The sequence below is a fragment of the Drosophila suzukii genome, chromosome 3 (genome assembly GCF_043229965.1).
Source record: "Drosophila suzukii chromosome 3, CBGP_Dsuzu_IsoJpt1.0, whole genome shotgun sequence".
Taxonomy (NCBI): Eukaryota; Metazoa; Arthropoda; class Insecta; order Diptera; family Drosophilidae; genus Drosophila; species Drosophila suzukii.
The window spans coordinates 25,819,007-25,845,602 of NC_092082.1; the positions used below are offsets into that span (position 1 = coordinate 25,819,007).

General features: G+C 40.5%; 3 protein-coding genes across 4 annotated transcripts; 2 read left to right on the forward strand and 1 right to left on the reverse strand.

Moving 5' to 3' along the window:
- Positions 1 to 12,067: 12,067 nt before the first annotated feature.
- On the reverse strand, positions 12,068 to 14,943 carry ArfGAP3 (ADP-ribosylation factor GTPase activating protein 3). 2 transcript variants are annotated; one of them, XM_017071459.4, is made up of 6 exons: positions 14,635 to 14,943; positions 14,228 to 14,551; positions 13,954 to 14,070; positions 13,705 to 13,854; positions 12,801 to 13,647; positions 12,068 to 12,735 (listed from the first exon to the last, which is right to left on the reverse strand). In XM_017071459.4, exons 1-6 carry the CDS (start codon positions 14,713 to 14,715, stop codon positions 12,590 to 12,592), a joined length of 1,665 nt encoding a protein of 554 aa, XP_016926948.3. In that variant the 5' UTR covers positions 14,716 to 14,943; the 3' UTR covers positions 12,068 to 12,589. The 2 variants fall into 2 exon arrangements, with proteins under 2 accessions (XP_016926948.3, XP_016926949.3); XM_017071460.4 differs by having other exon boundaries at positions 13,705 to 13,851; positions 14,635 to 14,942.
- A 4,318-nt stretch (positions 14,944 to 19,261) lies between these two features.
- LOC108012061 (protein SON) lies at positions 19,262 to 21,505 on the forward strand. The gene is given in 3 exon segments (XM_017077341.4): positions 19,262 to 19,421; positions 19,507 to 20,779; positions 20,781 to 21,505. Coding segments are annotated over 3 exon segments (2,016 nt in total). The 5' UTR covers positions 19,262 to 19,334; the 3' UTR covers positions 21,437 to 21,505.
- Positions 21,506 to 23,385: 1,880 nt separating this feature from the next.
- On the forward strand, positions 23,386 to 25,392 carry mael (germ-plasm component protein maelstrom). Its single transcript, XM_017071392.4, has 4 exons — positions 23,386 to 23,831; positions 23,894 to 24,095; positions 24,150 to 24,709; positions 24,764 to 25,392. The coding sequence occupies exons 1-4, from the start codon at positions 23,712 to 23,714 to the stop codon at positions 25,292 to 25,294; spliced, it is 1,413 nt and encodes a 470-aa protein (XP_016926881.4). The 5' UTR covers positions 23,386 to 23,711; the 3' UTR covers positions 25,295 to 25,392.
- The last annotated feature ends 1,204 nt before the right edge of the window (positions 25,393 to 26,596 follow it).

The following is a 26,596-nucleotide window of genomic DNA, read 5'->3' on the forward strand; positions in this document are numbered from 1 at the left end:
TATGCGTGTTTGATTTGTATGTGAATTGTATCGGAAAGTACAATTTGGCCAATTCATTAGAGCAGCAATGAAAACGGAATCAAGTTTTCGGCACGCCGAAGTTTTTATACCCTTGCAGGTCGTTCCCGAGGGAGCATTGTATGTACAGAGCTGTGCGATTTTTAGAAAACTATATATAAAAATTGTAAGATATTGTTCCATTTAAGTTTACTACCGTCCATGTCTACCGAAAACGAAATACAACGGTCTATGTATTATTTTGGCATTAATTATCCGATCGTTTCTTTTATTTTAATTTTTTTCGAAATTCTGATATATTAAAAGAATGATTTTTTCAGGAGTAGAAGTTAATATGTCAAAAACACCGAAGCTATAATTTGTTTCATATTATTTTCCCACCAATTTTCCGATCGTTCCTATGGCAGCTATATGATATAGCCGTCCAATTTTGATAAAACAAAATTCGAAATTAAGAACTAATAAAAAATGTTATTTCCAAGCGTAGGAGGTTATATATTAAAAACACCGAAGCTATATTTTGTTTCACATTATTTTCCCACCAATTTTTCGATCGTTCCTATGGCAACTATATTATATAGTCGTCCGATTTTGATAAAATGGAAACGTCTCCTTCACTGCGTTGCAAACTGCTGACTGAAATCATAATACCTTTTGCAAGGGTATAAAAACGAATTGTATGCTTTTTAAGTAATTAATTAATTAAGTATTTTTACAACTGGCCTCTATTTTAGGAAACTTACATTCTAGTTCATTCTAGACAAGAAGCTATACGATTTTGATAAAACGTGTCGAATGACAAAATTTTATAAATGCATTTATTAAGTACAAGATCGTATAATACATTTTTGGGACAAAAGTTGATATCAGAGCTTTTGTATGTTAATGTGCAATTGTCACAAGATTTTTACCTCGTTAGGAGGTGTTTTAGTTTTTATCAGAAGTTTTTTAAAAGTCAATTAATTTCACAGTGTTAGTTCTTAAATTTGCTTACTCAATACCATTCGAATAATTTATATTTAGTATATATACATATATGGACCGTTCTTTTACGAACCGTACAGATTTGGCAAAAAAAAAATTTCACATTTGCCTGAAACTTTTTTTACGTATACTTTCGAAAAAGAAGTAAACACGTGTACATGGATTTGGCCGAAAAAAAAATAATTTTTAGTTCGAATTTTTTAAAGTTTGTAAAAAAAAGCTAGCTTTCAAAAAGTACCACCTGTTTGCAAGTCTGTATCTATAAAGCAATAGTTTAAAATTTTTAAAAATTCAAAATTATTGTGTGTTTTAAAAAATGTATTTAAAAAGTAGAGGTTTCAGAGGATTTTATGCAAAAGACATAAAATCAATCGGATAACTACAGATGGAGATATAGACTTGCAAACAGAGGGTACTATTACCGAATAGTAAATGAAAAAAAAGTTTCAGGCAAATCAAAAATGTCAACTTTAAAAGAGTGTTCGGTTTGTAAAAGAACGGCTCATATGTATCTGGTTTTTAATAGATATATTGCTTATGTACCATTTAGCTTAGGTCTATTAGTTTTAAATTTTCATTTTATTCAAGGAGTTTGCGGCGTAAGTTGCTCTTGAACTCAGAAAAGGTTCCATTTTTATACCCGTTACTCGTAGAGTAAAAGGGTACACTAGATTCGTCGGAAAGTATGTAACAGGCAGAAGGAAGCGTTTCCGACCCCATAAAGTATATATATTCTTGATCAGGATCACTAGCCGAATCGATCTAGCCATGTCCGTCTGTCCGTCTGTCTGTCCGTCCGGATGAACGCTGAGATCTCGGAAACTATGGGAGCTAGGCTATTGAGATTTGGCGTGCAGATTCCTGAGCTTCTTACGCAGCGCAAGTTTGTTTCAGTAATGTGCCACGCCCACTCTTACGCCCACAAACCGCCCAAAACTGTGGCTCCTACAGTTTTGATGCTAGAACAAAAATTTTAACATAAGTGTATTCTTCTCATCAATACCTATCGAGTGACCCGAAAAAAAATTGCCACGCCCACTCTAACGCCCACAAACCGCCCAATCCTGTGACGGCCAGTTTTCATGCTAGATAAAAAATTTTAACTGAAATGTATTGGTCTCGTCAATACCTATCGATTGATCCAAAAAAAATTTTGCCACGCCCACTCTAACGCCCATAACGCTTAAATCTGTCTACCGCCGGTAGGTGGCGTATTTAAATCTCGATTTGCTGCTTGCATATCTCCATTTCCCTTTGGTCCTTTAGCTGAGTAACGGGTATCTGATAGTCGAGGTACTCGACTATAGAGTTCTTCCTTGTTTAATCTACATTATATTAAAGCGTAACAATTTAATACAATGTGTTATATGTCAAAAGTTGAACAATCTCATGGGCTACACAGATTCCAATTTCAGCAAGGGCATTTTTATTTCAGTTTTAAAACACATTTTCAACGACATATAGCGCAAGTCTATAGCTTTAGTAGCTCATACCCTATTCACACAGATGGGGTTTCCGCTTCATCGATTTTTTCCTCTATAAGAAATACGTGTAGGAAAGAGACGTGAAAAAGTCGATACAACACGCTGCAGCGGAAAATGGGACCGCACACTGAAATCGATTTAGTATTCCAGTGTTTCATTCAGTATTTTTTTTTTTGTTTACGAGTTACGGGATTTTATTGAGAAGGAAATGAATTGGAACAGCAATAGCGCAGTTATAACGAAATTTGTGTTGGTGCAGGTCCAAGAAAAAGAAGTGATCTCATCTCGAAAATAAATATAGCTATGCCCTTTTTAAGGAAATTACCAACCATCATCTTATGTCCTTCTTGGCAAGACCTGCCACTTGTTGCAGGAAGGTTTATAAATACTTCCTCCTTTAAAACAAACTTAATATAAATTTTAATTACCTAACTCCGGTATAGGAGCGGGGGGGGGGGAGGTTTTTCCAATTTTAAATCGGTCATCTTAACGTAAGTTATCGTTTATCAACTTTTAATTTAAAGGCTGAGTAACGCGTATCTGATATTCGAGACACTCGACAACAGCGTTCTCCCTTTTTATACCCGATCCTCGTAGAGTAAAAGTAACAAAAAAAAGTAAGAGTAAAAAAGTATGTAACAGGCAGAAGGAAGCGTTTTCGACCCCATAAAGTATATATATCCTTGATCAGGAATCGGGATCTCGGAAACTATAAGAGATAGGCTATTGTGACTTGACTTCCTGAGCTTCTTGAGCAGCGCAAGTTTGTTTCAGCAGCGTGCCACGCCCACTTTAACGCCTACAACTTTGATGCTAGAATAAATAATTATAATATATAATAATTATAATTATTTTTAGTTAATTATAATAATTTTAACTGAAATGTATTGTTCTCATCAATACCTATCGATTGATCCACGCCCACTTTAACGTCCACAAACTTCAAAAATCGTAAGTATGAACGCGGATATCTCGAAAACTATCACAGATAGAGAATTGGGATTTCAGATTTAGATTCCGTAGCCTTGTACGCAGCGCAAGCTTGCTACGCGAAAATGCCACGCCCACTCGAACGCCCACAAACTGCCTAAGCCTGTGACGCCCACCATTTTCATGCTAAAAAAAATTTTAACTGGAATGTTTTAGTCTCGTCCATACCTATGATTGACCCAAAACAAAGTTTTCCACGCCAATAACGCTTAAATCTGTCTACCGCCCACATAACCATATTCATTTGCATATCTACATTTCCCTGATACCCTACAGCTGGGTAACGGGTATCTGATAGTCGAGGTAATCGACTATAGCGTTCTTTCTTGTTATTTTATTTATTTATTATTAAATAAGAGTGCAAATTATATACTACAGTCCTCGAGATCTGGTAAAAAATTATACAACTGTATGATTCGGTTAAGGTTTTGACAATGGAAAATAAGCGTAAAATAGTGAATTTAATTTTCGAAAACTTTTACAACCCTCAAAATTATACATATGCATTACTTAAATTGGCAAAATTCAAAAGGCGCGCCAACGAACTAGTGAGCATACTTCCGTCCGAAAAAAAGAGGTTTACTTTATAGGGCGAAAGGAAGTCAAGAGAAATAGTCCTGTTGGGATTCTATTTAATAAGCTCCACAACCATTTAAAAAAAAGGTCGGCCAAAAAAAGTATTGAGGCAGAACCAGAAATAAATATTTATGTTTTCAGCTCCAAAATGGTCAACTTGGTCCAAAAACTTAAATTTTTCATTGGGAGCGAGGAGGACTCCATGGAGTTATGGGCCCCAGCGTATGAGTTCAGAAAGAACTTTATTAGTATCCTAGAAAACGATTTGGACGCTGTCGTGCTGAAATTTGCTTTGTTTAAGAATCCGACTGGATTTAAAATTGTAAGCTAGATTATGTCCAGTTTCGGTATCTAGATGTTTGTGATGTCTCGTATTGTTATTATATGTATGTTTGAAACTACTTTTGAAAATCTTTGTTAACTATCATTTTTTAAAACCTTTTAGTTAGAGCACGATTTTAATATTGCCCGATCGTCAATGTTGTTTGACAACGAAGTGGGAGAAAACGGTACCAAAGTTGATAGGACATTCCTTAAACGTAAAGGACAAATTTTACAAGCAACTTTTAACGTCCCTAAAGGATGTTGTTGGCGAAGGTAAGTACATTTTTGTAAGTATTAATATGTTAATTTAGGAACTAAATTTTTTTATCTCAGGCTCAAGGGACTGTATATTGTTTATGGCTTTGCACGCAGTTATAAAACCAACGAACCTGTACACTGTGTCCCAAGCGGACCAGAAGTTCTGTCGAAAGGCGACCATCGAAGACAGCGTAAGCAGCGCCGAAATCAATGACATTCAAAACCTGATTGAAACATTGAACAGAAAAAGTGTCGTGTCAAACTCCTCCATTCAACCATTTATAATTGTTGTGGGCGTGGACATTTCCAACTTGGTTGAATTCTATGTGAGCTTTGGAAATTGTTTTTATAAGTTTAACTCTTTCATTATTGCACTAGATATATGTTTTAAAATTAATCAAGTATTTGGATTCAAGTATAAAAGGATTCTCCAAAACATTTTCTATAATTAAAGAAACTTTTTGCGATCTAGAAACAGCAGAGTTTTCCGATATGGGCATAAAAACAAATCTTTTTTATGTATTTTCATAAATAAATGTTCAAATTTGTATAATTCAAAGGATGCATAGCATATCTCAGTTGTTTTTTTGAAGAAATTGGACTGAAAACTGACAAAATTTAATTTTTCAGTTCTAGTTACTTTTAAAGGCATTTTTATGTTATTTTATTTTGCAAGGAAGCATGATACGTTTTCTTTTTCTACCAAATCTCTCTGTGCCATCCAATAAGAGAAAAATCCAACGAGAGCTTTAAAATGTTAAATTAACTGCACATTTTTATTTTACTTATCTATTTTCTAATCGTACGTGCGCAACCGACAACGTAATATTATTGTAATAGCTTCGCATTAAGTGGAAGCAGGTGGAGAAAACTTCATGTGTTAAGTCATTTTGGTGTAAGTATTTAAAACTTTAAAAAACGTTGGGGCTATTACTAACCACTCTTTTTATATTGATTTTGAAAGTGGCGTACGTTGAGTATTTTTTTTTTTCAAACTTTTTTTTTTTAACAAGCATAAAAATATTCTTAGATGGCTTAGATATCAATAAAATTAAAAACGATCCACAGAAGTTAAAAGAATTGCGTCAAAAAGCAGCTGAGAGAATGAAAAAACGCCGCTCAGAATTGGCAGACAAGAAAAATCAAACTGGTTTTAAACATATTCAAAAAAAAGAACGTTAAAAGATAAAAGATTATAGAGAAAAGAAAGAAGAAAAGAAAAGCTCAAGGAAAAGAAGAGCAGAAAGAGTATAATTGTAAGCAATCTTTTGGAAAGGCATTAAAAGGCAGAAAGGGCAATGCCAACCGATTTAAACAAAAAAAATTGAAATTATAAAAGCATTGTTCAATAAGAATGTCAAGCCAGAAAATTTTAACAAAAACAATGCCACGAAAGTTAACTTGGATTGGGAAACAATTCTAAAATTTATTTCAGACATTTACTTGCGTGAAGATGTTAGCGTTCAGACGGCAGCTGAAAAGGACACTATCATTGTTGATGGACAATAGTTGCTAAACTTTATATGCTGCTAACCGTAGCGGAAGCTTACGAAACGTGCAAAAATGAGTTAATTGGGAAACGCGTAAGCCGAGCCACATTTTTTCGAAAATCGACCTAAAACTGTAAAGGGTGTTTTTTTTAGAGGCATAGAACTTTAAATTTCAATAAAACAACGATGGAATATTTGATTGACATGCATTTTTTTTATTCGAAAGATAATCTTGTGGCATTACATTTTAAATATGATTTCTGACATAAGACCGCCACGGCTGGCTCGGATGTAGTCCAATCTGGACGTCCAATTTTCGATGACTTTCCAAAATTTGTGGCCGTAATCGGCAATAACAGGGCGAATGTTGTCTTCCAAATGGTCAAGCGCTTGTGGCTTATCCGAATAGACCAATGACTTTACATAGCCCCACAGAAAGTAGTCTAGCGGTGTTAAATCACACATACGATTTCATATATTTTTTTCAACATCTACTCACCTTTTAAATATGTAAATACTGGAAGAATCTCTCTTTGCTCTAAGAACTCCAGCAGCTTAGAGTCGTCGTCCGTCAACACTGTGTGGGCTTCGCTTTCTTGTCAAATTAAACTATATCTAAAGAGTATTCATTTAAATTGAACCTTTATTTATTACTTATTATATTATTCATTTACTGTTTATCCATTTACTGTTTGCACAGTAAACAAACATCAACCATGTGGCGAAAAATCATCGATTTCGATAGACTTTAACGCGTCTATCGCAGCTTTTTCATGAACGGCGTTCGATATCTGAGAACATTTTTCGCAATTTTGAACCAAGTTCTTCGTCGGTAGAAATTGTTACCAACACCGTTCGATTTTCGTGAACAAACGTTCGAAATGTGAGAACTAAAAATGGAGAACGGATTGTTAGCAAATCATGAAAAATGTTTTGTTGATTTTGTTCGTTCTTTTTTTCTGGGTGTAGGCGGTCACCAAACGTTTCTTTCAATAAATCGATTGTGGCTGTGTGACATGTTGCGCCATCTTGTTGGAAGTACAGCTCCTGGAAACCATGGCTGTTCAACTCAGGAATTTCCAGAAAAAGACCTAAATTGCTCAAAAATTGCCTAGAATTTTGGTAAAATTGTCTTACATCTGGAGCTAAGTCCATGTTTGGCCTAAAATTTAGGACCTAAAACTTTATGTCACTAATGACCTAAAATGTGTTTTGGCCTAGATTTTAGGTAATGTGCTGCCTAAAAATATAAGAAAAACCCAAAGCCTACATTTTAGGCATCTTACGGCCTAAAAGTTGGTGCAATTTTTGGCCTTATAAGGAAGCCCTAAAAATTAAGTACAAATTGTAAAAATAAATACAGTGTTATGTTATTGTCTTTTATTCAATTCAAATCATTTATTTTAAAGTTATAACTTATTAAAATTGTTTTGGCTTAATATAGTTTTTATCTAAAAGAATATACATATGAGTAGGAGGATTAATAATATTGTTAAGAATAAATATTTTGTTTTGTTAATGAATAGGTGTAATACAATTAAGTATTAAACAGACAACCTCCCAATGAACAAATAATAATACAAACTTAGATTGTGTGAACCGCACGCTCTCAACGCCAGAATCGAAGTGAACGAAAATATCGAGAGAGATAAAGAACGACGAGAAGATAGGAAGCACGATAGTCCCGTTTCCTTGAGCGGTTTCCTAGGAAACCAAGCCATAGGAATGTGCGTCTACCTCTCGTACACATCCATTCATGCAAACATGAATTGCACAATTATCCATGTGACTTTTGTATATTTGAACATGCAAATTCCAACAAATATTTTATATATTCCGTATCCGTATTTGATCCATATCTAAAATTAATTTGATATCATTTACTTATTTTTAAGTCCCTGCAAGCGTTTTCTATCGCGGAAGGCACTATTAAGTGACTTCTAGAAGGTAAAAACGATCGTCCGCGATATCGCATTCGGATCGCGAAAGTGACTCCCTTCGGGAAGAAATGTGCCACTTCGGCGACACTTCTCGAAGTCAAATATCAAATATTTTTAGGTAAAATGCTATATTTTTAAGGCCCACGATGACCTAAAATATTAGGCTGCTCGTGACCTAAAAAATGTGGCAAAAAGTACAAAATTGTAACTTTTTAGGCAGTGTATGACCTAAAAATGAACTTGTAGTCCCTTTTCAAATTGTTAGGTCATGCGTGACCTAAAATTTTGTCCATCTGTTTTCTGGCAATACATGGACTTACAGTGTGCCACTTAATTCATGATACAGCAGACGATTTATATTAACTTTTTAGTTAATTTTATAGAAGGTGTATCATCACTTTTGTGGAACAAAATGTATTAAGTTTTTTAGTTTTTTCTAATTTCTAAGTAAACCAAGGAAAAAAGTTGTTATATTAATTTGTAATATTGTTAAGATATCTGAAATAAACAACATGGCATCCTTACTTTTTTTGGTTATATTTTAATTAAGGAGTCATTGTTAACTAAAGTTTAAATCGTCTGCTGTATCATGAATTAAGTGGCACACTGTAGCTCCAGATGTAGGCCAATTTTACCTAAATTCTAGGCCATTTTTGAGCAATTTAGGTAATTTTTTCTGGGTGTAGAGGTAAAATCCAGCATTTGGAGAAAACCATTTGGCTGGAAGAAAGTATATACAGCTTTAATACGCAGAGAAAAAATTAGTTTTAAATGTTCTGACAAATAATAAAGCTGCTAATTAATGTGAATTAGTTAAAAACATGCTTCACCGCTTCAAAGAAAAACTGTATTTACATAATGTTTGTCTAATTTGACTGGACCTCAGCCACTGCACTAGAACAAAGGATGGGATGCCGAGCCGGGCAAGTTGGCGTACACCACTTCGGTGGGAGTCATCTATCGAGGACAGGAGAAGCCGCTGCTGCAAGTTCAGAGTTATCGACTATAAAGTGATAAGTTCCCGAAATATGTTTGTAATGGACCCGAAATATATTAAAAATATATAATTTAAGCAAATTTAAAGGGGGCTTAAAATATTTATTTAGATTCAAGAAGCAAAAAAGTAAATTCAAATCTGGTTAATATTAACATAACAATCACATCAATTTGATATGAAAAACAAGGAGGAACGCTATAGTCGAGTACCTCGACCATTAGACTTTTTTTTGGGTCAATCGATAGGTATTGATGAGGACAATACATTTCAGTTAAAATTTTTATTCTAGCATTAAAACTGTAGGAGCGTTAGAGTGGGCGTTAGAGTGGGCGTGTCACCTTGCTGAAACAAACTTGCGCTGCGTAAGAAGCTCAGGAATCTGCACGCCAAATCTCAAAAGCCTAGCTCTTATAGTTTCCGAGATCTCAGCGTTCATCCGGACAGACGGACAGACGGACATGGCTAGATCGACTCGGCTAGTGATCCTGATCAAGAAAATATATACTTAATGGGGTCGGAAACGCTTCCTTCTGCTTGTTACATACTTTCCGACGAATCTAGTTTACCCTTTTACTCTACGAGTAACGGGTATAATTACAAATTGATAAGATATAATATTAGTTGATATGATAAAAATAAAATTTTTTGATTGGCCACACACCATTTATCCGTCTAAAAACCTTCATTCTGGTTCCGTATCACTATGAACTACCGACATAGGGGCTTTTTTTTACTACGATTGGTATGGCTAATGATGCGGTTAACGCTGCAGGGGTAGTGGCTCCTTGACCATTTATTGGCCGAATTGGATCAAGGACACTTCGTCGATGTTCCATTAGTGCCTGAGGATAAATGCCGGGATGCACCACACCTCCTCGTACTATTTAGCCAACCGCACCACCTCAACGCTCAGTTTTGAGCACTCACAGAGTAAAAATACAGAAACTGGCCATCAATGGAGTGTTTTTATAACCTTTACTAATTAAATAAATATTAGATTCGTCGGAAAGTATGTAACAGGTATTAGGAAGCGTTTCCTACCCTATAAAGTATATACATTCTTGATCAGGACCACTAGACGGGTCGAACGTCTGAGATCTGGAATACTAGTTGTTATGATGTGGATTGTAGATTCATGAGCTTCTTGCGCAGCGCAAGTTTGTTTCAGCAAGTTTCCACGCCCACTCTAACACCCACAAACGTCTATAACGCTAAAACCCGTCTACCACCCATATTTTTATTTGGTTTTTAAAAAAGTTAAATGGTTTTTTTTTGATTATTAATGTTTATCTACATGCTAAAAATTGTTCAACTCGGACCATTCAGTAAAAGTACCGCCACTTAGTGGTCTGTAGCGGTACTACTGACCTTGCCAAACTTAACTTAGTTAGTCATAACTTTTAAAATAACAATGCGTTTTGTACGAATCTCAGCATTTTCATAGGTATTGATCAATAAAATATTTTTTTATTCTAACATTTAAGCTGTAGGCCCTTCAGTTTTGGGCGGTTTGTGAGCGTTAGAGTGGGCGTGGATGGATGAGAGAAATACATTTCAGCTAGAATTTATTTTCGATTGATAAACTTCTGAGGTTTTAAAAAAAAAGGTTAAAATCTAAAAGTTTAATCGACCCAAGAACTCATCGATTTATGCTAAATGATTTTATTATTGCAGTATACCCGCATTTAAATTATCACTCACAGGCATGCCTTGTAATTGAACCTCAGGTTCAACAAGAGAGAACGCTATATTCGAGTGCCTCGACGATCAGATACCCGTTACTCAGCTTTTAAATTGAAAGTTGAGAAAAGTTAAGTTAAAATGTTAGTTCCCAAAAAATCGCATCAGGCACACGGGTTTCGCCATACGAGAGTTAGTCGTAGACTATTGGGAAAACAGAAAGATTTACAGAAAGAGCGGGGAAAGTGTAAATGTGATAATTGTAGCTTTTAAGGCGAGAAGCTTAGATATTTTGCAGAAGTGGCCAGAATGAAAACCTTTTAGAAAGTGCTCTTATTAAGTTGACTATTTTTATTTTAGTGATTTTATTTAGTTCAATATTTTACCAGCATTTTTTTGTCACAAAAGTGGATGTCAGAACTTTGTGAAGCCCTTACCTTTTTAAGAAGTGTTTTTACATGACACAATGACCACCACTGAAATTCATCGTTATTTTAACGTCGACTGCGACGCCGATCTTTCCTTTTGATATAAACTATCATTCGTTACAAGGAATCTAACAGTTTCCGTGAAAAAAATATCTACAAGAACCGTTTCTAATAAATCTTTGTCGATAAGAGGCCTCGTAAGCTACAGAGTGATGAAACTGCACTACATAAATTCACAATTTTCACATAGGGACTTTCACTATAAATATACGTATTAACTTGTCGCGCTATGACAAATGTAAAAGTAAATAAAAAAAAATAAACATGCACAGTGGTTGTTAAGTTACACTGCTGTCGAGTGAGAAATAATTTTATTCCTGCAGACCTATGCGTTGGAGTTTCTATAATACCTGGTCACAGTCTCAAACCTCTCTTCTGATTTGGAACATTATTCGTTATTTAAGCTGAAGCTCTGTTTAGAAGAAAGAGAACAATTTTCTTTTATAAGTCCAGGTAAGAGCTATCTGTTGTGCATACACATTTACCATGAGTATAATCCCAAATGAAAACGGTCGACACAACAACCAGTCTTTTAAAACGCATATGCTACTGAATAAATGTATTGATCTATTTATTACTATACCGCGGATTATAAGCGAACCAATTGAAAACATTGTATGTATCTTTAGCAACGCGTAATTGAAACCCAATTGTGTGCAGAGATCGCTAGAAAGCGAATGCTTAGAAAAGGATTTTACATATAATTCGACGTCAATTAATAACATTTTCCATTCAGTTAAATGCAGTTGTTATTCAATTCATTTTACATTTAAAGAAATTTGAAATTTGATATACACATCATTTCAACTTGTGCTTTCAAAACTCCTTTACTCCGGAATGCTGTGCAGTTCTAGTTTATTTATTTTACACTGTCTTACTTAATTCCATGATAAACGAAAATCAAATTGAAAATGCGCCTGTTGAAATACAAATTTTAGATCGGCAAAATGCTATAGCTTGTATGCTTAATAGATGTAAACAAAGGAAAACAATATAATCCAAAAAACATGGCGCGAACATGCTCCGCACAGAATCCACACGATTACATCCTTAATCTGAACAGTATATTTATATATATTTAAAAGACACTACGCTTATTGTACAGCTGGCTACACTGCTTGGTTTTTGTTTCGGATTCTTCGGTTATTTTTATACAAGAACGATACGAGGCATGCGAAAAGATTGATCCTCTGATACTAGACTAAGTGGCTATCTGCTTGGAATTCTGTATTACTTTCTGCATACTCGCAAATCGGTTGGTGTGTGACTAATATATAAAAACATTAAAATTAGACTCTCCTCCGCCACCACTGCTGCTGCTGCTTATTCGTGGGTTACTGCTATGGGTGTTTCGCTGATATCAGTAGCCGTACTTGTCTTGCCAGGAGGTCATCACATCATTGGCTAGATTGCTTAGCCGGCCGGCCACTTTGTGTACGCCCTGACGTACGCTCTCTTTTACGCTCTCCACATCCAGGTCGGGTGCACTAAAGTTGACCGACGATGCTGCAAATATTTTAATCCATGACTCACAATCTGTTTTCCAGAGGACAATGCGCTATTTGACTCACCCCGGTTGCCTGCACTGCCGCCAGGAGTGCCGTCGCCGAAGTAGTCCGACGAAGATATGGCTCGCGATCCCTGGAATCGGTTCAAGCTCGCGCTGACATCAGCCGAAGACTGTTCGCTGGCGAAGTACTGGTCGGAGCCAAAGCCCTTGGAGTTCCCAAACTTCTGCTGAGCGATCACAGGATCGTTGCTAGCTGGCCCTTTGCTGTGACTGGAAGTGGACGAGGCGGCTCCACTACTCTTCTTCGCAGGCGCCAACGTCTTGGGTTTGTCATAGTCATTGCTACCGGCAAACATGGAAGTAATGTTGCTGTGGGAGCCACCAATAGGCTCAATTGTCTCGTAGCCCAGCGCATCCAATTCGAACTTATCCAGCTTGCTGGTTCCTCCAGCCGAGCTTTCCCGCTTTTCGCTAGAGCTCCCTCCACCGCTGCTGCTGTTGCCGTACAGGGAATAGTCGGTGAAGAAGCTTTCGCCCTCTAACGAAGAGAGTTTTGCCTTAGGGGCGGCCGATTGCTGGATAGTCTCCATGTCGCCGAGAGCAGAGTGAGCCATGTCGGATCCACGCAGACTAAAGCCCATTCCAAGGCGCTCCATCTGTTTGGCCTTGGCAGGGTCCATGGTCTTGAGCTTGGCCTCCTCGCGGGTCTTCTGTATGGAGAGCTCTTGGTACGCCAGCCGCATGCTGGCTACCGTCTCCAATTCCTCTTCGGCCGTCTGCGGCTTGTCAACAGGTGCTGTAGCGACGGATGTCTTCATTTCATTGGCCGCGTTGGCACGCGCCTCGATGTCAGCGAAGTTAGTCTTCACCTTGGTGGCTCCCAGGCCGCCCACCTTGCGGGCACCCAGCTAGAAGAGAGACAAATCGATTAGGCAATGCCCAATATTGCTGGTCGTCACACCTACTCCACTCTTCTTCGGCTGCACCTTCCGCGCTCCTATGGAGGAGGGCACTGCTGCCGGCACCACCGAGTTGAGCAGGTCTACGCTGGGGGCCCCACCCAGTTGCGGCTCAAGACTGATGACCTGAGCAGCGGCTGTTGGCTTAAGATCCTGCTAGAAGTAAGTCAGTCATCAGTAGAGTAAATATATTATTAGCTAAAAACTCAAAGAAATCTAACAGCGCGTGCGTGTCTCCTGTGTGTGTCTCCATACCTTGCTGACGTTGTTGTTCTGCACATTAAAGTCCGCCTCGTTGTCACACTGGGCGAAGAAGTCCTCCTCCTTGGCGGCTTCGTTGCCCTCGCTCTTATCCGTCTGCTCCAGATGCAGCTGATGAATGTGGTGTGTGGTTCGTGGGGAAGGAGGAGGAGGAATGGAGTCGGGGTGGGGAGCAGGCACAGCAGTGAAGCAAAGCAAATGTCAGTTAGTAGGTTTAGTGTAAGAAAACTGCAGGCAGTAACAAACAAGCCAGGTGCTCGGGACTCACCTTCGTGCCATGCACCTTCATGGCCTGCTGGGCCTGGGCGCTTAGCTTGTCGCGGTAGAGCTGCGCCGCCCGCGAGTTGTACTTGACCTGGGCGTCGGTGCTGCTGCAGTTGTGGGCTCGGAAGAACTGGGCCGCGTTCGCATTGCCGCCCAGCTGCATCTGGCGCAGCTGCAGCCAGGTCCAGTTGGTGTCCAGGTTGGTGCTGCGCACGAAGGTCAGGTGCACGCCCAGGTTGCGGTGCACGGCGGAGCAGTCGATGCAAATGAAGATGCCGTAGGTGACGGAGGACCAAGTGGGCGCCTTGGCCGCGCAGTCGAAGCAGGACTGCGGAGGACGAGGAGGAAGGTGAGCGGGGTGCCTCATTAGTCGGAGCCTCAAGGGCGGGCTGGCGAAAGTAGGGCACTCACTTTGTTCGCTGGTTGGGCGCGCAGGCGACTGAAGACCGACTCGATCTCCTGCTTGGAGGGTCCTGCAGCTGGGTTGGCCATGGCTAAAGGCTCAGACTGGAATTTCTAACTCGGAACACGAAAAATTGTCGACGTTGCTCGACGCTACACCACGCGGCGCTTTCCTGGCACTCGTTGCGTTGCCTCGCTGCGAATTCGATTTACGGTGACCGAGGGAAGCCCTAGATAAAACAAAACCTTTGCCAATTCCTCGACTTTTCAGAACGTACGTGGACGTGTTGCAATTTTAAGCGGATTCTAAAAATATACTAAACCCCCATGAGTGTGAACAGGCTGTAACACTTAACTGGACTGCTGTTGGGGCTCTGTTTGCTATACGGTCTCTCATAGCTGAGACGCCAACCGGGGGTGTCAAAAATCCAGACACTTTCGTGGCTCTTACGTTTCCTGACACTACGTTTGCACTTCATTGCTGTTAGTCCGCTCTGTGCTCTTACCGCACCAGTGTTGGAAAGCGAGCTGCCACGTTTTGACCGAGCCGCCAACCTGCTAGATTTGAAATCATCAAATTAAACGCTTTGTAAGACCTCTGGTAGTTATCCAAATTTTTTGGTTTTGGTGAAATACAACAAATTTGTTGCAGTCTAGATGAAAAATTTCTAGGGCTATGAAGTTGTGGGGACTTTATTCCACCTTTTAAAGAGTCATTAGGACTTCCTTAAGGTAGCTCTCTGGCCATTTTCATATATGACGCATGCACTATGTCGCCTTTTTCTTTTTACATATAGTTTTTTTTATATAATTTTTGTATTCAATTTACCTTAATACATTTGGTTTTATTTTCGCAGTGCCCCTGTCATGACATATTATGATTGTGCGCATGTGCCGAGCCCGATCAGCTGGTTTGGCAAAATTACCGAAAAATACCATACACCCGACAAAGAACCTACATTTGCCCTACTCTAGTTAACTATGCAAAACATATTTAAAAAACATTGGAAAGCCAATAACCCTATAACCCCATAACACCACCCTAGTATAAACAGGCGTTTAGGTTCGTTCAGTCAGTTGCTGAAATTTTTTTTATAAACTTTAAGCCTAGTACTCAGATCGGCTAAGAGTTTCACTAGTCGAAAAATCCTATTCTTTGTAGTGTGGCCGAAGTTTTCAAAGTTCACCCGCAGTGCATATGGCATGGTCTTACTGTTTGTTGCCAAACAGAAAAGAAATCAATTGGAGCAATTTAAAAAAGAAGAGTCTGCTGGTGCACAAAGAAATTAAAATAAAAATAAATAAAATGTTCAACGAATGTTTTTATTTATGTAAATTATAAGTTTAAGGCTTTCTTCTCGTCCCACGGATGCTTCGACATCTTTCCCGCGCCATCTGTAGTCCAGCTCCAAGTCCCAATAGGCTGGCCAATAATGGCTGGTGATGGCTCCTCCAGCTGTCCCTTAGCGGGCGACCTTGTTTTTTCCTCCCTATAGAAGCCGGCGCCTCCTCCATCTTTGCTTTGGCTGCCAAGTAGCTGGTGGAGGTGGAGTCCTCAATGGAGACCTCCCATTGGGATTCTCTAGTGGATCTCCTCCAGCCTTCAACTATTCTGCGGATTTGCCCCGTTGTGGTATTTCTTCCTGTCGGTCAAGTCCCACAATAATGGGCAACACCTTGGATTAGGCGTCCTTTTTCACCTGTTCTGACCTCCTTTAGCCGTTTTTGGTGTTTTGCTTCCATTTTTATACCCGTTACTCGTAGAGTAAAAGGGTATACTAGATTCGTCGGAAAGTATGTAACAGGCAGAAGGAAGCGTTTCCGACCCCATAAAGTATATATATTCTTGATCAGGATCACTAGCCGAGTCGATCTAGCCATGTCCGTCTGTCCGTCTGTCCGTCTGTCCGGATGAACGCTGAGATCTCGGAAACTATGGGAGCTAGGCTATTGAGATTTGGCGTGCAGATTCCTGAGCTTCCTACGCAGCGCAAGTTTGTTTCAGTAGACTGCCACGCCCACTCTAACGCCCACAAACCGCCCAAGACTGTGGCTCCTACAGTTTTGATGCTAGATAGAAAATTTTAACTGAAATGTAATGTTCTCATCAATACCTATCGATTGACCCGAAAAAAAGTTTGCCACGCCCACTTTAACGCCCACAAACCGCAAAACCCTGTGACGCCCACAATTTTCATGCTAGATAAAAAATTTTAACTGAAATGTATTGGTCTCGTCAATACCTATCGATTGATCCAAAAAAAAGTTTGCCACGCCCACTTTAACGCCCACAAACCGCAAAACCCTGTGACGCCCACAATTTTCATGCTAGATCCTTAAGGTAGCTCTCTGGCCATTTTCATATATGACGCATGCACTATGTCGCCTTTTTCTTTTTACATATAGTTTTTTTTTATATAATTTTTGTATTCAATTTACCTTAATACATTTGGTTTTATTTTCGCAGTGCCCCTGTCATGACATATTATGATTGTGCGCATGTGCCGAGCCCGATCAGCTGGTTTGGCAAAATTACCGAAAAATACCATACACCCGACAAAGAACCTACATTTGCCCTACTCTAGTTAACTATGCAAAACATATTTAAAAAACATTGGAAAGCCAATAACCCTATAACCCCATAACACCACCCTAGTATAAACAGGCGTTTAGGTTCGTTCAGTCAGTTGCTGAAATTTTTTTTATAAACTTTAAGCCTAGTACTCAGATCGGCTAAGAGTTTCACTAGTCGAAAAATCCTATTCTTTGTAGTGTGGCCGAAGTTTTCAAAGTTCACCCGCAGTGCATATGGCATGGTCTTACTGTTTGTTGCCAAACAGAAAAGAAATCAATTGGAGCAATTTAAAAAAGAAGAGTCTGCTGGTGCACAAAGAAATTAAAATAAAAATAAATAAAATGTTCAACGAATGTTTTTATTTATGTAAATTATAAGTTTAAGGCTTTCTTCTCGTCCCACGGATGCTTCGACATCTTTCCCGCGCCATCTGTAGTCCAGCTCCAAGTCCCAATAGGCTGGCCAATAATGGCTGGTGATGGCTCCTCCAGCTGTCCCTTAGCGGGCGACCTTGTTTTCTCCTCCCTATAGAAGCCGGCGCCTCCTCCATCTTTGCTTTGGCTGCCAAGTAGCTGGTGGAGGTGGAGTCCTCAATGGAGACCTCCCATTGGGATTCTCTAGTGGATCTCCTCCAGCCTTCAACTATTCTGCGGATTTGCCCCGTTGTGGTATTGCTTCCTGTCGGTCAAGTCCCACAATAATGGGCAACACCTTGGATTAGGCGTCCTTTTTCACCTGTTCTGACCTCCTTTAGCCGTTTTTGGTGTTTTGCTTCCATTTTTATACCCGTTACTCGTAGAGTAAAAGGGTATACTAGATTCGTCGGAAAGTATGTAACAGGCAGAAGGAAGCGTTTCCGACCCCATAAAGTATATATATTCTTGATCAGGATCACTAGCCGAGTCGATCTAGCCATGTCCGTCTGTCCGTCTGTCCGTCTGTCCGTCTGTCCGGATGAACGCTGAGATCTCGGAAACTATGGGAGCTAGGCTATTGAGATTTGGCGTGCAGATTCCTGAGCTTCCTACGCAGCGCAAGTTTGTTTCAGTAGACTGCCACGCCCACTCTAACGCCCACAAACCGCCCAAGACTGTGGCTCCTACAGTTTTGATGCTAGATAGAAAATTTTAACTGAAATGTAATGTTCTCATCAATACCTATCGATTGACCCGAAAAAAAGTTTGCCACGCCCACTTTAACGCCCACAAACCGCAAAACCCTGTGACGCCCACAATTTTCATGCTAGATAAAAAATTTTAACTGAAATGTATTGGTCTCGTCAATACCTATCGATTGATCCAAAAAAAAGTTTGCCACGCCCACTTTAACGCCCACAAACCGCAAAACCCTGTGACGCCCACAATTTTCATGCTAGATAAAAAATTTTAACTGAAATGTATTGGTCTCGTCAATACCTATCGATTGATCCAAAAAAAAATTTGCCACGCCCACTCTAACGCCCATAACGCTTAAATCTGTATACCGCCGGTAGGTGGCGCATTTTAATCTCGCTTTGCTGCTTGCATATCTCCATATAGCTGAGTAACGGGTATCTGATAGTCGAGGTACTCGACTATAGCGTTCTCCCTTGTTAATTTTTAAATTTCCTATCGCTTCTGCACGAACACCGCCAAAGATTAAATTTCTTATTCTTTGGGCCAAACACCGTTGTTCATCGAAAATTCACTCTCGAAATCTGGTATTTTTTTTGGTATTTCCTTAGCTCATCTGAGTACCGCGCTGAAAAACAGAGCGGATAGCTTTAGCCGCCTGTTTGCCTCTCGCTCACTCCTATGGTTAGCTCGCAGTTTTCGTCGATGTGAACTAGGCTTTAAAAAATGTTGCATTAAAATATTAAAATAATATTATTTGCTTAAACTACCTTGTTAGTCAATGCAACAATTTATCTGGAATTACTTATTTCAATAGAATTAAGCTCTTTTAGATATTTTTTCGCCATCTACACCGGCCGTGACCTAAATGTAAGAATATGTTTCTATGGAATTCGGTTATAAGAGACCACTAGAATACCGCCAATAGATTCGATAATTATGTAACTCAATCGAGTATCTGCAGCTATCGAATTCACTAACGCCAATGCACAAACACATTATTTCAAACCGATTTCAAAACAATGAAAACAAGAAGTGGCAAGGCATTTATCTCTTCTGGTCGGGTTTCGGACTCCGGGCTCCGGAATGCGGGCAAGCCTTCGTGCAAGGTGAGTATTTCAAAAGGCATCGGCTTGTTGCTTTCCTCCAGTGAAGTTCACAGTTTTCCAACGAAATCTTTATCCCTATGTGTAGCCACCGCCCCCCGAAAAGAGGAGGCGCATGGAGCCCTGCCAGGATCACGCGGAAACCACGAATCAATGTGTCCAGGGTCTCAGGCCTTTAGAAGGTCACTTTGAAACCGCCGAAACGAGTGAGCAGAATGCGCTTCTGGAGGAAATTCATATCAAGAGCGAGCCTATCTGCGAAGATCTATGGGATGTTCTAGACGAGCTTGGGGACATACTAGATGAGGCTGAGGAGCAGGCCGACATAATGGCCAAGGGGAAGGAGGCCGATTTGTTGGAGGAGGAGCAGGCCGAATCGGATAAAGATGGGGATCCAGTAACCACGCCACCGCCGCCCTCCATCTCATTGACCGATGACTTCTCCTTGTTCACCAGAAGGTCACGGCCCTACAACGATATTTCCCCCGTCAGCTTTATTGAATCCTTGCAGGAGTCTGGAGAAATATCCTCCAGTGATCAAAGCGTATTTCAGGAGAAGCAACCTGCCATAATTATTAACTCGCCTGAAATTCCCCTGGTGGAGTTCAGAATTAGTCCAGAAGAGAATCCCGAACGCTGCAGAAGTAGGGCTGCTGTCAAAGGAAGGTTATCCTTGGAAACATCTCTTTCAAAGGTCAAGCAAATCAGTTCAGGTCAGAAACGTCTCCGCAGCAAATCCAAAGAACGGAAGCGTGCTCGAAAAAAGAGTCCCTCAGTTCAAAAACTAATTGTTAGTCGCAGCCCCAGCCCTCATTTCAGAGGGAGGAGGAGGAGCCCTGCCTTGGAACCCAAAAGAAGGTCAAGCCCGGCCAAACACAGAAGGCGCAGGAGTCAGTCAAGAGACCACAAACACAGGCGGAGGAGGAGCTCCTCAAGGGACCGGAAAGCGCGCTGCCGTAGATCACCTTCCCCAAGGCGAAGATTCAGATCCAGGTCTCGAAGTCCGAATCGTACCAGACGTTCCCGTTCCATACGAAATTGCACTCCAAAAAGAAGATCTCGAGATGCCTCTCCCAGCATTAGGCACCGGCACAGTCCCTCCCGTGGTCGACCTAGATCGCCCGGATTTAAGTCAAGGAATGTCCGAAGATACTCTCCAATACGCCGTCCTCGACATCGTTCAAGAAGCACATCTAGGCCAGCCAAAAGCTTGGTACGACAGCGACTTGGAAGCAAAGTTCCGTTGCGGGATCGTTCAAGGAGTATACCCCGGCTAGCAGGAAACCCCTTCCCAGAGCAGCAGATCCAAATCAGCAAAGATTACGCAGCGAGTGTTTTCAAGGACCGCGTCGAGGTCGCGCTCGAGAAGTAAAAACAGGCCACTAAAGATCGTGGGGCGCCAGCTCTCCTGCAGCAGGTCCAACGACCCAGAGAGTCCCATTCAGGGAAGGGAACGTTCAAGGAGTAGATCTCTGCCTCCCCAGAAACCTACCGTGAAACCACTTGTAGAGAAGTGCTGGTCGGGCGACCGAGGGGCTAATATTGTTGAGGTCAAGCTGCCAGTAGACCGCTTAAAGCCACTTCCGGACAGCGCCTCCACTACGTCCACTATCTCACCGCGGCCTATCTCCCCGATGGTTACGCTCCACGACAATCGAATCAGCCGCCCAAAGGCGCTGCGCCAATATTTGCTGCCCACTCCACCTGCGCCACAAATTTTCTATTCGCAGACGCACTACACCCACTTAGAGTATAGTCCGCATCAATTTCCAGGTCACCTGCCCGGGCCATTCGATCGTTCTCCACAGACGCTCGGTCCCATCGGTCGTCCTCCACCGACGCTCGGTCCCTTCGACTTGCGCCGCCGTTTGGCCACGACGCGCTCCCTGTATTACCTGGGGCCCAGCGATCTGCGCCACCGGATCCAGGACATCTACGCGTCACCACCCGCCTTTAATGCCTACGCCGAGTGGCCCACGGGTTACCCTGAACAGCATCCCCCTAGCGGTTACTACTAAGAACCCACATTTAAACATTTTATGTTTTGTCCAAGTAAAAGGCCTTTATTTGTATTGCCAAAGATACAAGTCATATTTTATTCTAAGCTAGGGTGCGTTCTGGTTACGTCCTTGCACTAGACATCGTCGGCGACGGGTGAATCCTGGTTTGGGATTTCGGCTCGGCTGGAGTGAGAATATCGAACGCGTGAAGTTGCGCCCGCAACACTGCATCCAAGGGTGGGCGTCCTGATCCTTAAGCGCTGCATGCGGTATCTCTACTGCATCGGAGGTTGGAGGCGGGTTAGTGTTAGTTTCTGGACGTAAGAACGCCAGACGGGCGCTTTTCATACTAAAGTAGGTGTCACCCAGCTCTTTTTTGTCTTCGGTCCTGCCCAGATCTATGACGTAGCGGTCGATTAGCATGGACTCTGGCTTTGGCTGCTCCTCACTTTCGTGGTTTGTGGCCATCGTTCTTAGATTTAAATACAATCACCAAGTCTGATTTCAAAAGAATTTGGACGAAGCCATTGTCGTGCTGTGTGCAGACTAAGTGGGTGGATAGGTGGGATTTCCAACAAATAAACTCCGTATTCTTGCTTCGTAAATGGAATTCTACAACCGATCCCGCAATTCGTAGATGATGCAGTGTTGGCTAAGATTTGTTTAATTCTGTACCTACTTGCACAGCTTAACTAAAGATGAACTTTTTATTTTATATTTTGGAAACTTTATGCACTCACTACATATATAAAAAGATAAAAATCATAATGTAATTTATTAAGTATATTGTTGTAAATTAATACGCTAAAAAAATTGTACATAGGATTACGAAGTCGTTGGAGCAGAGAAAATATTATTTCGGCAATCACGTTTTACAAAACGTCGTAAATCCTACAGCTTCGAAAAATGTTCCGATTAAATGAAAAGTTTTTTAATTTGTTAATTCTTAGTTTTTATTTTACTTATTTACATGGAAGTTATTTGTCGACATACAACACAATTAGTTAAACTAACACTACTGCTTTCCTGGGTCTTGAACAAGAGCCGTAATCATTGAAGTCCGATCTATTAGGGTACTAAAGAATGATTTTTGTTTAAAAAAATTAACAGACTTAAAATAATAAATATGTAATATACAATTTAGAACAGTATTTTCGAAACAACGAAATATATAAAGTAAATAAATAGTTTGGTACGATTTTAATTGTGCTGTTACTATCTTCCGTCTCAAAAAAAGAAAGCAAAAAAATATATAAAAAAATAGTTGTGTTACGAATTTAATTGAAAGAACTAAACTACAAAATGTTTGATAATAAAAAACAAAGCCAGGGGTACTAAAACATAAATTTTTCCCTTCGTTCTTCATCGATTGCGGTTTTTATTAACTTTATATCTGAAAATATTAAATTTAACAATCATAGTTAATAAAATAATTTAAACATGCTTTGATGAAAGAAAATAATTAAAGTAAACAATATAAAATATTTTCTGACTCGATGGAAATATTTTTAAATTAAATCAAGCAGTTTGATATGACTCTGATTGAAAATTAAGTTTTTGTGTTCAATTCAAATGTAAAACGAATCTTAGAATACAATATCCAGATTTGCTTTCATTCTTCGCCGTTCTTTCATAGTACCGATATAGTTGAATTGCGTTTTTAAAAAAGATCTATTGAACATTAGTGATATTTTCGCTTCAATATTTAGGGTATTCCCTTAACCTTGATGTAAACTGAAGTTTACACCTTATTGCATTAAAAAGCCATATCTTCGTAACATTCTGGATAACGAGTAATTCAGAAAGTATATTTTAAGCTTTTCTTACCTTGTTAATAATTTTAGGCGTTGTAAAAGTTCTGTTTTTAATAGCATTTACGTTTAATATTTTTGCGGAATCGATTTTTTTAGGTACTTCTCTAGTGTTGCGTAACGGTGGAGGTCATTGTACTGTACCCACTTTACTGTTTCTCTTTCGAGCAGGAATCATATTACAGCAACCGCACACTTAAAGCGTCAGCAAAATAGAAGGCCTCACAACGCAATACAGCTGCCCATGAACTCCTGATTTGTTTAGACTGTGTGTTATTTACCCACCGACCACATTCCGGATATTTATTATTTGAAAAGAAGCCTCGCTTTGTGCCACAGAGCCAGAGTAAACACGCGCAGCACTGCGAGGAACCCATTTCTGCATTGCCATTCATTGGTTGTCTGCCTGCCGCTGTCTCGCTCGCACGCACACGTGCTCGACGGTGTCCGCACATCCCTGCAACTTGCCACGCCCAGCAAAGATGGCTCCTAAGAAGCATAGTGGGTTTATGATGTTCGTAACCGAGTGGCGGAACCGCAACGCCGAGGGCCGCCGAATGACCATCCCGCAGGCTGTTGCGCACTGCGGCGGCATTTGGGAGGTAGGTTTGGTGCCGCCTGATTTCCAGCCTGGTCTAAGTGCAACCAACCCTCGTCCTTCTAGAAAATGACTACCCAGCAGCGGGGCCCTTACAACTCGGGCGCCAAGAACGCCGACGTGTTGGACCGCGCCAAGAGGGAACGCCTCAACTGCCACGGTCAGGGAATCGCCCAGGTGGACCAGGCCCAACAAGAGACCGCCGAGGGTGTTATGCACATGAAACGCACAACCGAGCGCATCATCAGGGAAGCCAAGAAGGCCCACGGTAAGGCACACCAAGAGACTTACAATTCCAACTTACTAATCGCTTTTGGTACAGATCTGGAGAACGCCAAGTTCGTTTTCGCAGCCTTTAACTTCTTCACCAAGGCCCTCACCTCTGACGTCTATGTACCTGCCGAGTTCGCTGCCTGCGAGTACTCGCTAAAGGAGGGAATCCGGTCCATCTACAGCACCATGATCGATCCTGGTCAGATCATCTTCGGGCAGAGCAGCGATGCTCAACACCACTCGGCAACGACACATAGTCTGCCGCTGCCGCCCAATGCCTTGGGCGAACGAAACATGGCTAAGCTGCACCGGAATATCGTTGACTATCTTAAAAAGTGTCAGGGAGACAAGCCGCTAATCGTTTTCACACCCGTCGATGATATTCCCATGGTGAAGTCGTGCTTCCGGTACTTGGCTTGTGAGGACGAGGATGATACTGAAATCGGACGCCAGAAGATTGAGGTGTTCGATATTTTGTACTTGATGTTCATACTGAAGAAGGAGGTCATGGATGTCGCCGATTTGCATGACGAGAATGTTACTCAATATGTGACTGACTCATTTTTCAATAGAGAATTCTTTGAATTTACACCTCAGATCGCTTGTCAGGTAATAATGCGTCGAAAAACACTACCAATGTTATACTAAGCCCACTGTTTGTAGTACCACGAGGAGAACGACCGCAGCAAGTACTGTACCCAGAGTATGGTGACTAGATGGGCCTATACCTTTAGCGATTTGATGTGCGGAGACCTGGCCATCACCGTGCAACCTGGGAAGCACATACCCCCCAAAACAAATCCCAACTACCGCGTCATACACTCGGACGCCTCCTCGCTCGCCCAGGAGTCCTCTTTCGACTCATTTTACTCACTCCCAGGGTCGCGGGTCAAGAAAGAGAACCAATCTCAAGACTCGACCAATTTCTCGATCTCTAGCAGCCGAGCTTCCATCGCATCAAGCTCCTATGTGCCTACTGACCACACCGCTTTTACCGCCGATTTAAATGAAGCAGAAGCATTTCCCAGCCTCGGCCGGCGAAATCCCAGTGGACGGCGCCCTCCCGCAAACAATGCTCCTACCCAACGCGAAAGGAACGGGGCTTGGGATTTACCGACAAACTCGCGCCCTATAAAGAAGTTTACCGACAGCGATTTCAGCATAACCGGCGCTGTTAAGAAGAATAAAAAGTAGGTCATTTCTATATCTAAAAGGAAATTTGTTACAAATAAAAACTAAAATAAAAATAAAATATATCCAAATTAATGTAAAATAAAATGTATTCATTTTAATGGAATTCCGAATTAATTCGGAAACGGGTATGAAAACCCATATTTTGACAGCAGTTCTGGGCGCAAATGTATTCATGTCAAGTATGGTCGATTTCGGTGCCTAAAATTCGTAGGAGGATTAAAGGATTGTAAGCCTTTTTTCGAACAAACGAAAGGTTTAAGACAGTGGTCGGCACACACATACCATCACAAGTTTGCCTTGCATTAGTGTGAGTGTAACAAACACGAAGTTTACGCGCGGCGTGCCGTAGCGAGACGTTTCTCTGCTTTGCACTGAGATCCTCTGCCACAGCAACAAAAAAGCGCGCCGAAGTTGAGAAAAAATGACCCGAAGACCCATGCCGAAGTCACACGAACATGTACGTTATACGTGAGCGAGCAGAGGATGGGCAGAACACTTCCCTGTGCTCACTAGATAGGCCGCTGCCGACCACTGGTTTAAGACCATAAGTTTGTTCAGCAATATTCCTTAAAATCCTTTAAAGATTACGTTCCCCCCATACGATTTTTCACTTTTTTCGGACCCATACAAATCGAACTGGACAGCCTTAAAGAGAGAATGAAAATGAGATTTGTTTAAAATTTCTCCTAACATGTTCCCAAAATCAATTAATAAACAATCTTAAACAACTTTAATCAACCAAGTTCGCCAGTCAGAAAGGTGTATACAACTGGGCGTAGGCTTTCATGTTTTTGGAAATTCTTTATATTTAAAATTGTTTGTTATTGGAGTAATGTATTAATAACTAAAACAAAGTTTCTTATATATACAAAATAGTGAAAAATTGATGCTTGTGTAATAGGGTTTATAAGTTCTTGATAGGCAAGGAGCGCTGCAGTCTTATATTTTTTCTGATTGTGTAACCAATAAAGTACGAAGAAAAAAAATAAAAATTAGATTTGTTAAAACCTCCACAACCGTTACAAATAAATAATTTAAGCAAGTTAAACAATACCTTTAAAAAGCTTAGAACATAAAAATATTAATTGTCGGAATAAGTAAACTAGAACTATTTTTTTTTTTTATTTCAGTCACTATAAAGGAAATGTATTCTTGATTAGAAGATGAATTGATCAAGGCATGTCAGTAATTCGTTTCATAAGTGTGTACACAAAAGTCCATCTCTTTTAAAGGAATCGAGGTGAAACATTCCCGAAAGTTGTTTATCTTTTGCAGGTATAATATAAATCGAAACAGGCAGAA

Coding starts and splice junctions, on each gene's coding strand:
- ArfGAP3 (XM_017071459.4), bottom strand. CDS start 14,715: ATGGCCAACCCAGCTGCAGGACCCTCCAAGCAGGAGATCGAGTCGGTC. Junction 14,071..14,227: donor TGAAGGTGCATGGCACGAAG/GTGAGTCCCGAG, acceptor CACATTCATCAG/CTGCATCTGGAGCAGACGGA. Junction 13,855..13,953: donor AGAACAACAACGTCAGCAAG/GTATGGAGACAC, acceptor ACTTACTTCTAG/CAGGATCTTAAGCCAACAGC.
- mael (XM_017071392.4), top strand. CDS start 23,712: ATGGCTCCTAAGAAGCATAGTGGGTTTATGATGTTCGTAACCGAGTGG. Junction 23,832..23,893: donor ACTGCGGCGGCATTTGGGAG/GTAGGTTTGGTG, acceptor TCGTCCTTCTAG/AAAATGACTACCCAGCAGCG. Junction 24,096..24,149: donor GGAAGCCAAGAAGGCCCACG/GTAAGGCACACC, acceptor CTTTTGGTACAG/ATCTGGAGAACGCCAAGTTC.